The 18348-nt window shown below is 43.6% G+C and overlaps 3 protein-coding genes across 3 annotated transcripts; 1 reads left to right on the forward strand and 2 right to left on the reverse strand.

Annotated features, from left to right (window-relative positions):
- Positions 1–2521: 2521 nt before the first annotated feature.
- LOC121616468 (olfactory receptor 6N2-like) lies at positions 2522–3448 on the reverse strand. The gene has a single exon (XM_041951247.1). The coding sequence runs from the start codon at positions 3446–3448 to the stop codon at positions 2522–2524; it is 927 nt and encodes a 308-aa protein (XP_041807181.1).
- A 6723-nt stretch (positions 3449–10171) lies between these two features.
- Positions 10172–11119, reverse strand: LOC121616397 (olfactory receptor 11A1-like). Its single transcript, XM_041951147.1, has one exon. The coding sequence runs from the start codon at positions 11117–11119 to the stop codon at positions 10172–10174; it is 948 nt and encodes a 315-aa protein (XP_041807081.1).
- A 6281-nt stretch (positions 11120–17400) lies between these two features.
- Positions 17401–18348, forward strand: LOC121616398 (olfactory receptor 11A1-like). The gene has a single exon (XM_041951148.1). The coding sequence runs from the start codon at positions 17401–17403 to the stop codon at positions 18346–18348; it is 948 nt and encodes a 315-aa protein (XP_041807082.1).

Consider the following 18348-nt stretch of genomic DNA (forward strand, 5'->3'; position numbering starts at 1 on the left):
GCCTTCATCATCTCTGCAGGCAGCTTCTGGATGGACCCTGTCAAGGTCAGTCCTGTCATTGAATGGCCCAAACTAACTATTTGCAAGCAGTGCAGAGGTTACTGAGGTTTGTGAAGACTTCTTGTTGGTGTTCTCCTCAGGCTGAGGAGGCCTTCCAGGCACTCAAACACTGTGTCACCACAGCTCCTCTCCTGATCCTTCCTGATCCCATGTTTGATCAGGCCTCCAACCAGAGTCAGCGCGATTCATCCTTTCTTCCACGTCTCTGAGATTAAACCTGACAAGGGAAGTCAATTGCAGCCCCAGTTCCTCCCAGGCCCCCCTCCTACAGACATGATGGTGAGACATCTACATTATCAAGCAGGGATGTAATAATTTCTCGCGACAGAAACATGTCTCACTGCCGTTACATTGATACATTACATGTGTACTCACTGTACTACAGTATCTCTCCTTGCCGAAAAAAACTGCACAGCTTTTCTTTGAACAGCAGAGGGCGCAATTATAGTAGTCACAAAGACAGACTCCCATCATCCTTTGCACACAGGCAGAGTGCTGCTAAAAATAAACTCAACAAGAAAATTATGGATGAACAAAAAGAGATTGAAGATGCTCCACTTTTAGAGCTGATGTGTGGTTGGTTGGTTTTCCTGTTTCAAGAACTGACATTGGTGAAATGGAAACTGACAAATGCAAAACAACTTGCAAATACTACTGGACAACAGTCACCTACGCTACAGGAAACACATCAGACATGAGAAGCCATTTGGCACATCGTCACCCAGAAAAGCCTAAATCAACAACAAGCTTCAGCCAGACCCAAGGTGAGCTCAGGTTACAACCAGCCAATGGGAAATGACTGGACTCAACACAGCTGAGGGTTTAAAAGCTGCTGTTTTGGGGTGTTTGTAGCTCGACATGAAGAATAACAACAATCATCGTGTATTGCTGTCGTTACAGATGATGCAGGAAATGAAGCGGTGAGAGGGGCTGGACTGACCCCACACACAAAGTGTTCGGTTTGAACGTAGGCAGCTTGCTTGGTTGAGAGAGGCGTGTAGAGGTGTGTTTCACTCCAGTTCAACTACCACAGCTGATCCAACCACCAATCAGAGACTGTTAAACCTGCCAGGACATAAACTAAACATGGATTTGGTCACCCGATGGCTGCTGCTGACCGCTGCTTTGGATCTGTTGTGAAATTGTTCATGGTCCAATCATTCATTGCTTAAGACTTTTCATGCCAGCTTTGTACATGCCTCGGTCATGGCGGCTGCTTTTATTTTCTGAAAGAAGGAAAGCAGAAGCACTTTAAGTTAAAAACACATTTAATATGAATAATAAATGCTGTACACACCAATTTATTAATAAAGCATTTATTCAAGTCATTTTTCATTCTTTGTTTTTTTTCTTTTTATAAAATATCACAATAAATATTGCATTGTGGCCGTAATATCGAGGTGTTATCGAACCGTGAGTTTTTGGTTTCATTACATTTGCACTTAGAGATATTAAAGTATTATTATGTCAGTTCAGACACAAATAAACAGAGTTGAGCCTTTTAGGACATTCTTGGCTGAAGAAATGGGAATGTCGAGCATGACATATAAATACTGTGGATCTGTCTTTGGCTTAAAAAGATTTATAAAAGTCTAATATCAGATTTTGGAAATTCATTCAAGATCAATGAATTGTCAAATGAACCTTCCTCAAACTGTCGTACTCTCATCTGTTTCCTTCAGTGTCATGGCTTTCCTGTCCGTCAGTGGTTTGCATGACAAAGTGTCTGCAGATGAACCCCTGACAGGTGACCATGCATGCATGATAATATAAGTAGCATTTAAAAGCAAAAATGGTTTATTTTATTATTGTTCTGTTTCAGATTGCAGACATTTACATTCACCACCTGTTCAGTGGGCACCAGGTCACTGTAAGGACACCTTTGCATGAACTGCATGAGGTTCCAACTGAAAACACAATGAACAGAAAGAGTGATCTGTGCAACACGTGCATGTGCTCATGTTTTCAAGGCTGCTAAGATTAACTCAGAGCAGTAGAGCATTTTATAATGTATGTTAATATTAGTGTATATGTATATTTTCAATTTTTGATCATTGTAAACTTCATCCAGAAACCCAGAGGCACTCATTTAATTAATATGACTAGCATTACTCAGGTTCTATTGTGCTGTAATTAATTAAGAGCCATTTGTGCATATAAACTGAAGTGTGAAGTAAAACTACATAATAAGTACTTGCTGTGTTTACAATGTCAGAAAACATCAGAATTCATAATTTAGGATTTAGTAGTTTACTTCAGTTACAGATTGTGCCTTAGAAAACAAAATAAAAAGGAAACTTGATCACTTTTGGATTTTTAAACAACAGTCATGATGTTGATGAAGTTGACAATATTTGTCATTGTGCATTTGTCACAGAAATAATAATTCAAACTATACTGGAAGTATACCGAGCTATTATATTACAGAAGAAACGTCTAATTAGTGTTTAGTGTTAATACATCATCTTATTTTGGCTGGACAGAACAACCTCCTGAGGTGTTTAGAGATTTCTCTCATTTTTAGTCCGTATATGATTGGATTAAAGAGAGGGTGATACATTATTATTTGTAATGTCATGAGTAAACGTACAGTCTTTGGAAAATCAGATTCAAGCTGGACTGTAATGACATCATATGCACACAAACAGGAGAAATTGATTAAAACGATCAGATGTGGTAAACAGGTCTGTGCAGCTTTTCTCCTCACTTCTCCACTACTTCGATAGGATATTATCAGTATCCTGGTGTATGTGAAGAGGATGAAGAGCATCGGAAGAAGTGCAACATTTAGCAGAATGATCATGTCATGTATAATTTGTTCCCTTGAGACCACACATTGAAGTTTATAAACTGTGTTGTTACAAAAAATTCCTTTTAAAGAAAAGCTGCAGAGTTTTTTATTAGCACTCAGTCCAGCTGGGACTGCAACCTGAGAGGCAGGTAGAATCCAAGCTAAGAGTAAGAAAATACAAACTGTTGTTTTTCTCATGACAGTTGGATATTGCAGAGGTTTACAGATGGACACATACCTGTCATAAGACATGGCTGCCAACAGTAAGAACTCTGAACCACCGAAAGAATAAAACACATGAAACTGAAAGAGACAGGCAGAATAAGATATGATCTGCTTCTCAGATAAGAAATCAATCAGCAGCTTCGGGTAGATCGCAGTGCTGTAAAGAACAGAGTTGATTAACAGAGCTGCAATGAAAATGTACATCGGCTCATGGAGGTTTTGGTGAATCCAGATCAGATAAACAATAGTAGAATTACTGCAGATTATCAGAATATATACTGTGAACAAAATCACAAAATAAAGGTATCTGTATTTGTCCACTTCCACATGCCCACCAAGAGTCACATATGTTACATTTAATTCATCATCCATTAAGGTTCATATGTAACCTGCACTTTTCTGAACTTTACATTTACAGTTACCTGACCTTAAAACACACCTAGAGTGTGTTCATGTGTATAATTCACAAAGTGTTTTTATAAGATTGATTCGTCCTCCATGGACCTCATTAAAGTTGTGACCAAGAACATCGAACATGTAAACAGCTCATCAAACTTTTGAAGTGTGAACTTGTCGGCAGGGCTCCTCAGTGTTTCAGGAGATCTAAAGGCCAGGGAAGAAAAATGCAAGTCTTTCACTCATTGGTCCAAAGTTTGGACGATGAAATGTTTACATGTTTCAGGAGACTTAAAGCCAGGAAGAGGAAATCGCCAGGAGTTGCAACAACAGTGCCCCCCACAGTCCGCCAGAGTGGCTCAGTGGTTCCTTCCTAAGTCTCTTGACTGAAGGCACATTTCCCTCACTTGTCTTAGTCCCTCAAACCATCAATGCATGCAGAGACGCAGGGAAACCAGTGGTCACTCAGTAATTCAGCTGCTGAATCTAAATACGTGTTGAAGCCAGCTCAGACCTGTCATCTCATTAAGTTAATTAAAAATGTCAGGTACCTGTCACGGCCCTGCCGTGACACAGGTTTCCTTGTGTTTCCTTTATTTTCTTGTCCTCTGTTTCTCCCCCTCCCCCTGTCTGGGTCTGCGTGTCTGTGCTGTGGGCGTGGCAACTCCCTCACTCTCCTGGGTCCCTGATCGCTGTGATTCAACTCACCTGCTCCCTGCTGCTCACCTGACATCCATCCAATAATCAACCCTGCAGTATAAAACATCGGCTCTCTTCTCCAGTCCTCGCCAGATTGTTGTGTCTACCAGTGTGGTAACGTCACGTTAGAGGCGCCTTGGAATTGTGTATTCCACTCAAGCTTGTTCAAGATTCAAGATTCTTTATTGTCATTGAGCATGACATGTCAATGAAATTTGCATTGCAACTCCCATGTTAGAAACAGATAATAAGAAAGATAAGAAAGAATAAAATTAAGATAACTACAATAAAATAAACCAACATGCAATAAAAAATATTTGTAAATGCAATTAAAAATATACCAGAATGAAAATATACTAAACAATAAACTATAAAATATACCAGTGTAATGTGCCGACAGCAGCTGAAATATACTGAAATGTATATAAACAGTAAACAATAAAATATATCAATGAAATGAAATGTGCCAATATACTAAAATGTATATAATTAGTTAAGTATATGTGTGGACCTAGTTGAGTACAAAGAAGGTGCAGGTGGAGGTGGAGGTGGAGGTGTAAAGTGCGGTGTGCAGTGGTTCACAGTTCTCACAGTCTCTCACTGCAGTGAGGGGCTGCTGGGGGTGATAGCTCTGACAGCTCTGGGGAAGAAGCTGTCCCTCAGTCTGTTAGTGGTGGTGCGGATGTTCCTGTACCACTTTCCTGATGGAAGCGGTACAAACAGTCTGTGGCCAGTCTCGCCCGCTTCCTGACCCGGCCTTCATATATAGAGTCTAGGTCAGGAAGGGGGCAGCTCACGATGCCCTGTGCAGTTTTAACCACCCGTGCCAGTTGTTTCCTCTCCTGTGCCGTGCAGCTGCCATACCACACTGTCACACTGAGGCAGAGGATGCTTTCAGTTGTGGCCCTGTAGAAGTTGACGAGCAACCGAGAGGAGAGTCCAGCTCGTTTCAGTTTCCTGAGGAAGAAGAGCCTTTGTTGTGCCTTCTTCACCAGGCGGGAGGTGTTCATAGACCAGGAGAGGTCAGATGTGATGTGGAGGCCCAGGAACCTGATGTTGTCCATACGCTCCACCACTTCTCTGTCCATTCTGCAATTTCCCAGCTTGGGATAAATAAAGTATATTTATCTATGAGGAGGGGGGCGTGATCCGTCTTCCTGGACCTCCTGAAATCCACAATGACCTCCTTGGTCTTCCCTGTGTTCAGCACCAGGTTGTTGGCTGAACAACTGGGTGAGCTGGCGTATCTCCTCTCTGTGGTGGGTCTCGTTGTTATCTGAGGTGAGACCCACTACTGTAGTGGATGGCAGCACAGTCGTGAGTAAACATGGTGAAGAGGGCGGGGCTGAGCACAGATCCCTGTGGCGTGCCCGTGCTGAGGACCAGAGGGGATGATGTGATGTTCCCTATTCTCACCACCTGAGGCCTGTTGGTGAGAAAGTCTCTGATCCAGTGGCACAGAGACGCAGGCAGACCCACTGCGTGTAGCTTCAGTGCCAGCTTGTCTGGGGTGACGGTGTTAAAAGCTGAGCTAAAGTCTACAAATAGCATCCTGATGTAGGTGTTGGGCTGCTGCAGGTGGGTCAGGGCTGTATGCAGGGTGATGGAGACAGCATCCTCTGTGGACCGATTCCCTCTGTAGGCGAACTGAAGGCTGTCTAGGTCGGAGGGGATGAAGCCTCTGATGTACCTAAGAATAATCCGCTCAAAGCACTTCATGATTACCGGGGTCAGAGCAACAGGCCGGTAGTCATTCAGGCAGGTGATGGATGTCTTCTTCGGTACCGGAATGATGGTGGAGGACTTGAGGCACTCAGGAACCGTGGACAGCTGCAGGGACATGAAGATGTCCAGGAACACTCCTGCTAGCTGGTCAGCGCATGTCCTCAAAGTCTTGCCAGACACCTTATGCGGTCCTGCAGCTCTGCGGGTGTTGATCCTCCTCAGGGTGGATGTCACCTGGTGCTGCTGCAGGACGAGGGGCTGGTGCTGGGAGGTGTGTGACTTCTCTGCTGCCTGATGTGTCGAAGCAGGCAAAGAAGCTGTTTAAGGTGTCAGGCAGGGTGGGGTCGTGGCTGGTGAGCTGAGTGTTCGGCTTGTAGTCCGTCATGGTTCTGATGCCTCTCCACATGTTCTGGGGGTTGTTGTTATTGAAGTGATCTTCAATTTTGTTTTTGTACTGGAGCTTGGCCTGCTTAATTCCCTTCTTCAGTTCTGCTCGAGCCCTGCTATAAGCCAGCCTGTCTCCAGATCTGTAGGCAGTATCCCGGGCTTTCAGCAGGGACCGCACTGTGTTGTCCAGCCATGGTTTCTGGTTGGGAAACACTGTAATGGTCTTGACTGGGAGGACAGCATCAGTGCAGAACTGAACATAGGACAATACAGATGATGTGTACTCCTCAAGGTCTGCCTCTTGCTAACATGTCAACAAATGTTTATTTGCAACCTAAAATACCTCGTCTAGGACATTCACTCCAGTGAAGTCCAGTGTTCTGTTCTCACTGCAACTGAACTGCTCTCAGATTTGACTGGAAGTGGACTGAGACCACCTCTCTCAAGTTGTGTTGGACTCTGATGTGATTGCCGCTTTGGACACACCTGTCCGAACAAGGATGATTAACACAGCAATGTCCAATTCAAATCATTCGTCACTCAAGTCTCGCGGGTGTGAAAATGCCCTTAGTCGCATCCGTGACCTCAGCATGTTATATACAAAGTGCGACTGCCTCACCCCTGCAGTGAAATTTTTAGTTCAGCACATTAATAATTTTTTGTGTTACCTGGAGGGGCGTGATTGGGAGGTACGGCCTTCCCGATCTGAACCCGAGCGGTGTTCTGCTACTGGACTTCTGTGTTAGTCACTGTTTGTCCATAACAAACACCATGTTCAAGCATAAGGGTGTCCATCAGTGCACATGGCACTTTGTGGTCTTGTCATCTGACCTTCAACTGTATGTCTTGCACACTCGGGTGAAGAGAGGGGCTGAGCTGTCACCATCTGGTGGTGAGTTGGCGGAGGAGAAAGCTGGACAGACTTGGCAGGCCCAAACCGGTAGTGAGAGTCTCTGGCGGAACCCTCTGTCAGAGGGGTTTCCAACTCGCACCTCCGTGAGAGCTTTGACCAGATCCCGAGTGAGCCCGGGCGATTGTGGAAGCAAAAACTTGGGTATGGGAAAAGTTCGGGGAGGCCACAAAGAGATTCTAGCAAACCGTCCGGCGCCTCAGAAGGGGAAGCAGTACCCTGCCAATACTTTTTACAGTGGAGGTGGGGAGCTGTTGACTTCGACTGGGGATATTGTCGGGCGGTGGAAAGAATACTTTGAAGATCTCCTCAATCCCATTGCCACACCTCTTGTAGAGGAAGCTGGGGACCCAGAGGTTGGCTCATCCATTGCTCAGGCTGAGGTCACCGAGGTAGTTCGGAAGCTCGGAAGGCACCGGGGGTGGATGAGATCTGCCCTGAGTACCTGAAGTCTCTGGATGTTGTAGGGCTGTCTTGGCTGGAACAATGCAGTTTTCATTCTGGTCGTGGAACACTGGACCAGCTCTACACCCTCTGCAGGGTGCTCAAGGATTCGTAGGAGTTTGCCCAACCAGTCCACATGTGTTGGACTTGGAGAATGCATTCAACCGTGTCCCTCGTGGCATTCTGTGGGAGGTGCTTTGGGAGTATGGAGTCCTGGGCCCTCTACTACGGTCCATCCGGTCTCTGTATGACCGGAGCAGGAGCTTGATTCGCATTAAGTCAGACCTGTTCCCAGTGCATGTTGGACTCCAGCAGGGCTGCCCTTTGTCACCGGTTCTGTTCATTATTTTTATGGACAGAATTTCTAGGCGCAGCCAAGGGCTGGAGGGGGTCTGGTTCGGGGACCACGGGATCTCATCTCTGTTTTTGCGGATGATGTTGTCCTGTTGGCATTTTCGAACCAGGACCTCCAGCATGTGTTCGGGCTATTTGCAGCCGAGTGCGAAGCGGCTGGGATGAGAATCAGCACCTCCAAGTCCGAGGCCATGATCACACAAAAGGGTGGCTTGCCCCCTCTGGGTTGGAGGACAGCTCTTGCCTCAAGTGGAGGAGTTCAAGCATCTTGGGGTCTTGTTCACAAGTGATGGAGCGTGAGATTGATAGGTGGATCGGTGCGGCGGCAGCAGTAATGCGGTTGTTGTACCGTAGAGAAGAAGGAGCTGAGCAGAAAGGCAAAGCTCTCGATTTACCAGTCAATCTATGCTCCTACCCTCACCAATGGTCATGAACTTTGGGTCATGACCGAAAGAACAAGATATCGGATACAAGCAGCTGAAATGAATTTCCTTTGCAGGGTGGTGGGGCGCTCCCTCAGAAATAGGGTGAGGAGCTCTGTCACTCGGGAGGAGCTCAGAGTAGAGCCGCTGCTCCTCCACGGCAAGAGGTGCCAGCTGAGGTGGCTCGGGCATCTTTATCGGATGCCTCCTGGATGCCTTCCTGGGAGGGTGTTCCCTTTTAAGCACCCCTTAAAATAAATTAAGGGTCATTCAGGGGCCCCTATGGTCCTGAGGCCCGGGACAACATACCCGGTTGCCCCCCCCTCCGTCAATGGGCTTGCTCTTAGTAATACGCAGCCTACGAGGTATGATGTATTTCATGTATTTATATTTATACAGCAATTTTTGTCTCTGTGGTGTATTTTACGTACACGATTACACCTGCTGTGGCTGTATTGGCTCAGTGTATTGTCTGTCGTGTAGCTGTATAGGGAAATTAAGGAATGTGAATACAAGACATACATACGTTCATATATTGATTGTATTTTTTTCTCTTTTCCATCAGTTCTCACAGGTTGGTTCCAAGAATAAAGCCCTGTGTTTTAACCATGATCTCGTGCCTCATCACATCTGTTACTGGAGGAAGGTACACAAAGCACTGAAATCACAGGACTACCTGTCACTGTTTCACATTTTTATCGCACAGTCTCAGGATCTATTGTTCCTACTGGAATACTGGCGGCGCACCTGCCGGGAGGAACGCAAGACTGGACGAATGTGCTCTCTCTTCTTGGTCCTGTTAATAGTCGAGCTGCAGAGTTCTGAGTGTGCTGGTCTCTCAGTGTTTTTTGCAGGAGGCCAGTAAATATTGCATTATAGCAATAAAGTTGGCTTGTAAAAAATGGCATGAATCCAATTTCCAGCATCTTTTTTATATCTCAATTGTTGTAATTTAGTCATGTTTCTAATGCAGAAAAATTAGTTTCATCTTCTTGTCTCACACAACAACAACAGCCTCAGAGCGAGCAGCCTACACACTGAAAATGGCGAGTTTAGATGAAGATTTGGATCGTGCAGTGAAACAGGCCTGCGTGGTTCTTTTGGTGAACGCTTGTAAAGATATACAAGAATACGTTTCTCTTGCAGGGATTTAGCTACTTTAATGTGAGGGCTTGCCTCCCCATGTGCAAATGATCCACCAAAGCAAGTTCCTCCCAACACTATTTTGCAAGGGCAACCTGGCTGCACCCTGGGCTTAGTGTGCACAATGTGATTGTGATTAAAGTCATACAAACAAGACAGAGTGTTTTTCCCCTGTACCAGAATGATAATGGGTGCAGCCTGAAACAAAGTGTGCAGATCAGTCTGGTTGTGTGAGGTTCGTTGAAAAGCTACTTGGCAATTAGCCTGAAAATAACTGCCTTCAGTGGACTTAAAAACATTTAGTCAGAAATACTGAGGACAAGACTGATATCTCAGTGAAAGCTACAGCCCTGCGGTGGCTGTGTTTGTGTGTGAGTAATATTTAAACAATTATGAGAGAGCAACACATTCAGAACGAAACTCACAATGACCGAAGACGATCAAAATACTATTTAAAAAACTGAATAACTTCAGATTGATCAGTCATTACACTGTTGATGCTGATGTTACTCTTTACTGTGTATCAGTCAAATAAACAGTTTCTTCCATCAAACACCACAGACGGATCAGAGGAGTCACTTATCTTCAGCATTAGTACAGAAGAAACAAAGCTGATCACTTATCAGTGTTGAGACATTGATTCATTTTGGCTGGACAGAACAACTTCTTCAGGTGTTTAGAAATTTCTTTCATTTTTAGTCCGTATATGATTGGATTGAAAAGAGGATTATACAAAACCACTTGCAAAGTCATTATTAAACTAACAGGTTTTGGAAAATATGATTCTAATCTAATTACAATGACATCAAAAAAACCCAAACAGGAGAAATTGATTAAAACGATCAGATGTGGTAAACAGGTCTGTGCAGCTTTTCTCCTGACTTCTCCACTACTTCGATAGGATATTATCAGTATCCTGGTGTATGAGAAAAGGATGAAGAGCATCGGAAGAAGTACAATATTTAGCAGAATTATCATATCACGTATAACTTGTGATTCTGAGATCACACAGTGAAGTTTGTAAACTGTGTTATTGCAGAAAATTCCTTTTAAAATAAAGCTACAGAGTTTTTTATTAGCATTCAGTACAGCTGGCACTGCAATCTGAACAGCGGGCACAAGCCAAGCTAAAACCAAGAAAATACTGACAGTTGTTTTCTTCATGATAGTTGGATATTGCAGAGGTTTACAGATGGACACATACCTGTCATAAGACATGGCTGCCAACAGTAAGAACTCTGAACCAGCGAGAGAGTAAAACACATGAAACTGAAAGAGACAGGCAGAATAAGATATGATCTGCTTCTCAGATAAAAAGTCAATAAACAGCTTTGGGTAGATCGCAGTGCTAAAAACAACTGAGTTGATTAACAGAGCTGCAATGAAAACGTACATCGGCTCATGGAGGTTTTGGTGAATCCAGATCAGATAGACAATAGTAGAATTACTGCAGATTATCAGAATATATGCTGAGAACAAAATCACAAAATAAAGAAATCTGTATTTGTGCATTTCCACATATCCATCAACAGTTATATATGTTATATTTACTTGACTATCCATCAAAGTTGCCTGAAGAAGATGTGAACAGAAAAGTCTCGGTTGAAGGTTACATTAACATACTACACACAGTATCTTGTATCAGAAACGGATGTTCATATGTGTGGGCAGTCAATACAAACAAACTTCAGAGAGTGAACTGTTCCACTCTCTATATTGTTTTTTATCAGCCTGCATCACCCTCCATGCATCTCATGAAAATGTCCATCAAGTGCTGCAATCATCTGAACGACTTCATCAGACTCTAGAGGCCTGAACCCATAGGTGGTGTTTTTGTTGTTCAGTGTTGTTGGTTTTTTGTCGTTTCCTGAGCCTCTTTCATCAGAACTGCCAGTGCATTACAATCCTCACTGATATCATAGTGGTGATATTAAGACTTGCTTTTGCTGTTTGAAATACTTTTTTATCTTGTGGAGGCTAGTGGATGAAATCTTTTTATTCTTTTCTTTAATTGCTGCTCAAATTGGCACATCTGTATATTTTCCCTGAAATACAGCTTCACAAATTATTTACAGTCCATACTTTAAGCATCATGTATGATGTCACCTTGAATAAAACGCAAGGTACAGCAAGTTTCAAGCACATTTTGTCAGGTTGTAGAACTAGCTTATCACAAGGCCGGTATACATGGCGGCATAATCAGGTGCTGAGAAGCTTAGCCGCAGGCATTGAAGAGAGAAGGAAGCAGGTGAATTCTGGAAGTTCTAGAAAGGAGAGGTTAGGTGTGCAGTTTGTTCGAGAGGGGGAGAAAAATGGAGCTGCTAAGTCAGGGAGAAGGCAGGTAGGTGGCTGCCTGGTGGGGGCTGATGATTGGCAAATGCAGGTCGACTTGGGAGGAAAGCTAGTTGTGCCCCAGGAAATAGTTTATAGTAATCTGAGGCCGGACATTGTCTTATGGTCCATGGGTAAAAAGACTGTATTTTATTGAGTTAACAGTCCCTTGGGAAAATTCAGTGGAGGCAGCTTATGAAAGGAAGAAGACCAAGTATGCAGATTTAAAGACAGAATCTGAGCAGAGGGGATGGAAGACCAGGGTCTGTCCGGTTGAAGTGGGGTGTAGAGGTTTTGTTGCAGGGTCAGCTGTTTCACTGTTGAGGGAGCTGAGAGTGCAGGGGCAAAATTTAAGGAAGGTGGTGAGGGAGATGTCAGATGAGGCTGCTAGGTCTAGTCAGTGGATATGGATCAGGAGAAATAATAGTAGTTGGGGGGCAGTGAGGGAGTAGGGGGGAGGCAGAGGACATGCATGCCTAATCCGGCAGGAGAAGAGGCTAAAGTCTGAACAAGACACCTCTCCTCTGCTCTGCTTTCCCCGCCCATCTTCTGGCTCTCCCAATAGGAAGAGATCCAGGAAGAGGAAGTGTAGATAAGGTGGGGGTGTGGCCAGCTAGAGTCTCTCTTTGGGACCATGTGGCCTGTTCAGGTGAGTTAGTGTTGTAAGATACAGAGTTAGCTTGTTTGTTCTTTTTTGGTTGTTTTCCTGTTTTGTTTGTTTCTTGAAGGAAATGTTAGAAGAGGCTGTTAATCCAAACCAGATCTCCTGGGTGTAGTCCGGAAAGGTCATGTGCTCGGTATCTGCTGTTGAACCATTTCCACTGCTTATCTCTCTCCCTCCATTCTCTCCCTCGCAGGGTAGTGATGTGAAGTGCTCTGATGAGAACTGTGGGCCATTGTCAGTCCGAACCTCCACAGGAATGCCGTGTCTTGCAAATATGGACCTCATGTGTTCAATCACTGCACTGTTCAATAGAAGTAGTGTGTGTGAGCTATTTCTATGAATTTGCTGAAATAGTCCACTAAAAGCAGGTACTAGCTGTTGTTCCATTCAAAAAGATCAACACCAACCAACTCCCACGGATGTGTTGGGAACTCTGTGGGCAGTTGTGCTCCTCTGCACTGCTGCGACTGCTTTGCTCTCTCTCTGGACTTTGGTCCTGTTGACCTGTGTGCGGGTAGCCCAAAATGTCTTTTTGCAGTGACTTAGGAATGACTATACATGTCCCCTTTAATGGTAGGCCATTTTCAACTGTAAGGCCACCGGCATGTTGCTGATTGGGAAAGAATGGCCCTGATATTTTGTGTTTGTCTGGCCAGCCATTCCAGCAGTATTGTTTCACTTGATTAAGTAGGCACATGTGAGATGTAGAAAGAGCACCTCATTAATCCCATTCTCAGTCTCTGTGCTCGTGGTGGGAGCTTGTCAAGGTTCTTTGAGCCTAAAAGTGGCACTAAAGGTTTGTGATCCGTCTCGACATGGAACTCGATGCCTATGAGACAATCTGAGATCCGCTCACAAGACCAGGTTATGGCCAGGGCCTCTTTCTCAATCTGAGCATACCTTTGTTCTGTCGGGCTGAGTGGTCTTGATGCAAATGTGACTGGTTTGACTGTGCTGTCTTCTCGCTTTTGAAGCAGCACTGCTCCGAGTCCAAAGGAGGATGCATCAGCTGATACTGTTGTCTGTGCTTTTGGGTTGTAGAACAGAGAGAAGTTTGGTGGCCTGCTCAGTTCTGACTCGATCATGTCAACACCACATGTTTTTGCAGTCAGCAGTTACATCTGCTCCTGTGTCAATCTTTGTGCTAGAGACTTCATTCAAACTTTAAAACGTAGATCATTTTGCCAGGTCGAAATGAACCTGGCACATTTTTTGATATCTCTTACGGTTTTCGCGCTATGACCATCTCAAGACCAGTAAGTTTCTCAAAAATATGCTTCGAATTTCTCCCCCTAGAGTGGATGACATCATCAGTTAGAGTGAAAGAGCCAGTGAGAAATCGCCTGAATTTTTTTTCTAAAATTGCAGTAAAATCCAAACCATGAATAGGAGACACATAATTTTTGGATCTTTTTGTAGACAAACCTTTCTTCTCTTGTCAAAGTTCAACTTTAAAGGGTTAGCCCCCACCAAATTTAAATAAAGAGGGATCTTGCACCAGCTGCCCTGCTCTGCTGCTCCATTTAAACCCAGTCGCAGCCTGCCGGATTGTGTCTTTTTAAATCGACCATTTAGTCATTTTTCTAAAGAATATCTGGACATAAAACACACGTACATCTGGCCCAGACTTGTCCGCATCTCACAGTGTAATCGGTTTTTTGATAGCAGCTACCGTTTTGTCACAATCACAAGTTGTTTGGAAGAAACCGACAGCGAAAAAGTAGCTGTTCAGGAACAGGTAAAAAGTGGGAGAGGTAGAGAGTAATTATCAGCAGGTAGGGCAGAAGTTACACACGCACACACATACACATTCAGACACACATATACCAGGCACATCTCCATGTAGGAACTGGTTGGGCTGCTTGTTCAAAATACTTGGGACAATTTGATAAATGTGAAGTTCAAGCAGACACACACACACAAACAGACGAAGACACACACATACGAAGTCACACACAACGACAGATACATACACACAGACACAGTCACACACGAATACAGTTAAATACACACAGACAGCCTCATATACATAGACAGGCACAACGCAGCTCTATTAGCTCTATTAGCGCCATTAGCATTTGCACCGTTAGGTCTGTTAGCATTGTTAGCATTAGCACCATTAGCTCTGTTAGCGCCGTTGGCATTAGAACCATTAGCTCTGTTAGCATTAGCGTCATTAGCTCTGCTAGCGCTTTTAAAAATGTTAGCACCGTTAGCTCTGTTACCACCATTAGCTCTGTTAGCTCTGTTAGCATTAGCTCTGTTAGCACATTAGCGTTAGCGCCATTAGCTCTGTTAGTAAAAGGAGACTTTGGAGGATAATAGAGATGTTCTTTTGCATTAAATTCATTAATGTTTTTTGATTCAGTTAATAAGACCATCAGCCCCCTCGTGCCACTGTCAAAATTTCGGCGATGCTGGAATTGACTAGTTTTCCTTGTGCTTCTAGTGTCTCACTCAAATCAATGTCAATGAAATGTAAATTAATCAAAAATCACGAATGTTTTCAGACAGCCACGTTTCAGTGAAACAAAACGTGCTTGTGTTCTGGTGGTCAGAGTCAAATTTGATCAAAGGAGAGTTTGTCCATTGTACTTCATAGTGTGTGTTGGAAATGAGTGTACCTGTGTTGGTGGTGTGTAGATCTGCTAGTGAAATCCAGTCTGCCTTGGCCATACGTGGAATGAAGAGCAAACTCCACAGGCTACACATAGATAAAAACAAACAACACACAAAGAGAATCAAATCACAAGTCGTTCATCCAGAGGAGCACCCTGCTCTATTATAGAATTTATACATAATGTAACCTTTATATATGCGTTTGGTTCGAGGTGACATTGTACATGATGCTCAAAGTATGGACTGTAAATAATTTGTGAAGCTGTAAAATGCTGTTGAGAGTTATTGTGTGGAATGTATTTCTCAGATATCTGGGAAAATATACAGATGTGCTAATTTGAACAGCAATTAAACAAAACAATAAAAAGATTTCATCCACTCTGCAATTATTCTGGATGCTGAAGGCTGCTGCAATAAGTACCTTTAGGAACAGCCCAAGGACAAAATTAATGAATGGACAGATAAAAAAAATAAAACAGCAAAAGCAAGTCTTAATATCACCACTATTATATCAGTGAGCTTTAGGGCATTCAATCGTTCGCAACTGGACCTCGTCAGTTTGTCTTAGAAGACGTTTCGCCTCTCATCCGAGCAGGCTTCATCAGTTCGTACGCAACCAGACTAGATAGGACAGCTCTAGTCCAATGCAATGATGTTAGGTTCAAGTATTTATCCCCTGAGTGAGACCAACCCACAAAAACAAGAATGGTATCACTCTATTGTGAGGCAAACGATCCCCCCATTAAGGCGGGGTGGGGTGCAACCCTTTGGTGTCAACGACAGTCGTTAGCCTCGTTAGTGTCCCATTGTTGTCATTGGGAGGCTCCTTGAGCCATGTGTGAATGGCTTTGTTGTTTGTTTTCAGAGGCTAAATCTTTGAATCTCTTAGGGAGAGATGAAAGGACAGCATTGTATGTGGGAGATAGGTGGTGTCTAAGACCTCCCCCTCTGTTCAGAGATGGTTTTTCAACCTTGACATAGATAGCTTCTCTTACCCCTCTTTCAAACCATCTGTCTTCTCTGTCCAGCCTTTGTCTGAGAGTGTTCCCGGGTTTGAAATGTACCGGGATGGTGCTGGTGCACCCTAAAGACCGGACCCTAAAGACCGGACGCCTCACACTCAGAAGAACAACCTGGTGTATGCAGTCCAGTGCAGTGAGGAATGCACAGACTTATATATTGGGGAAGCCAAACAGCCACTGAGCAGACGCATGGCACAACACAGAAGGGCTAACTCTTCAGGGCTGGACTCAGCTGTTTACCTGCATCTCAAGGAGAAAGCACACTCCTTTGAGGATAAAAATGTGCATATTCTGGACAGAGAAGACAGATGGTTTGAAAGAGGGGTAAGAGAAGCTATCTATGTCAAGGTTGAAAAACCATCTCTGAACAGAGGGGGAGGTCTTAGACACCACCTATCTCCCACATACAATGCTGTCCTTTCATCTCTCCCTAAGAGATTCAAAGATTTAGCCTCTGAAAACAAACAACAAAGCCATTCACACATGGCTCAAGGAGCCTCCCAATGACAATAATGGGACACTAACGAGGCTAACGACTGTCGTTGACACCAAAGGGTTGCACCCCACCCCGCCTTAATGGGGGGATCGTTTGCCTCACAATAGAGTGATACCATTCTTGTTTTTGTGGGTTGGTCTCACTCAGGGGATAAATACTTGAACCTAACATCATTGCATTGGACTAGAGCTGTCCTATCTAGTCTGGTTGCGTACGAACTGATGAAGCCTGCTCGGATGAGAGGCGAAACGTCTTCTAAGACAAACTGACGAGGTCCAGTTGTGAACGATTGAATGCCCTAAAGCTTACAATGACCTGGATGAATGAGAATATTCACAGGCATCAGTGAGGATTGTAATGCAGTGGCAATTCTGATGACAGAGGCTCAGGAAACGACAAAAAACCAACAACACTGAACAACAAAAACACCACCTATGGGTTCAGGCCTCTAGAGTCTGATGAAGTTGTTCAGATGATCTCATTTTAATGAGATGCATGGAGGGTGATGCAGGCTGATAAAAGCAATATACAGACTGCAACAGTTCACTCTCTGAAGTTTGTTTGTATGGACTGGAATATTTCAACGAGCACACAGGTGCACATCAAGGTCAGGTACCGGGGAACAAAACAATCTGATACAAGATACTGTGTGTAGTATGTTAATGTAACCTTCAACTGAGACTTTTCTGTTCTTCTTCTTCAGGCAACTTTGATGGATAGTCAAGTAAATATAACATATATAACTGTTGATGGATATGTGGAAATGCACAAATACAGATTTCTTTATTTTGTGATTTTCTTCTCAGCATATATTCTGATAATCTGCAGTAATTCTACTATTGTCTATCTGATCTGGATTCACCAAAACCTCCATGAGCCGATGTACATTTTCATTGCAGCTCTGTTAATCAACTCAGTTGTTTTTAGCACTGCGATCTACCCAAAGCTGTTTATTGACTTTTTATCTGAGAAGCAGATCATATCTTATTCTGCCTGTCTCTTTCAGTTTCATGTGTTTTACTCTTTAGGTGGTTCAGAGTTCTTACTGTTGGCAGCCATGTCTTATGACAGGTATGTGTCCATCTGTAAACCTCTGCAATATCCAACTATCATGAAGAAAACAACTGTCAGTATTTTCTTGGTTTTAGCTTGGCTTGTGCCCGCTGGTCAGATTGCAGTGCCAGCTGTACTGAATGCTAATAAAAAACTCTGTAGCTTTATTTTAAAAGGAATTTTCTGCAATAACACAGTTTACAAACTTCACTGTGTGATCTCAGAATCACAAGTTGTACATGACATGATCATTCTGCTAAATGTTGCACTTCTCCCGATGCTCTTCATCCTTTTCTCATACACCAGGATACTGATAATATCCTATCGAAGTAGTGGAGAAGTCAGGAGAAAAGCTGCACAGACCTGTTTACCACATCTGATCGTTTTAATCGGTTTCTCCTGTTTGTGTGCATATGATGTCATTGTAATTAGATTAGAATCGTATTTTCCAAAACCTGTTAGTTTAATAATGACTTTGCAAGTGGTTTTGTATAATCCTCTTTTCAATCCAATCATATACGGACTAAAAATGAAAGAAATTTCTAAACACCTGAAGAAGTTGTTCTGTCCAGCCAAAATGAATCAATGTCTCAACACTGATAAGTGA

The sequence above is a fragment of the Chelmon rostratus genome, chromosome 13, assembly GCF_017976325.1.
Source record: "Chelmon rostratus isolate fCheRos1 chromosome 13, fCheRos1.pri, whole genome shotgun sequence".
Lineage (NCBI taxonomy): Eukaryota > Metazoa > Chordata > Actinopteri > Chaetodontiformes > Chaetodontidae > Chelmon > Chelmon rostratus.

Excerpts from the sequence above, each read along its gene's own strand:
- LOC121616468 (XM_041951247.1), bottom strand. The coding sequence starts at position 3,448 with ATGGATGATGAATTAAATGTAACATATGTGACTCTTGGTGGGCATGTG.
- LOC121616397 (XM_041951147.1), bottom strand. The coding sequence starts at position 11,119 with ATGGATAGTCAAGTAAATATAACATATATAACTGTTGATGGATATGTG.
- LOC121616398 (XM_041951148.1), top strand. The coding sequence starts at position 17,401 with ATGGATAGTCAAGTAAATATAACATATATAACTGTTGATGGATATGTG.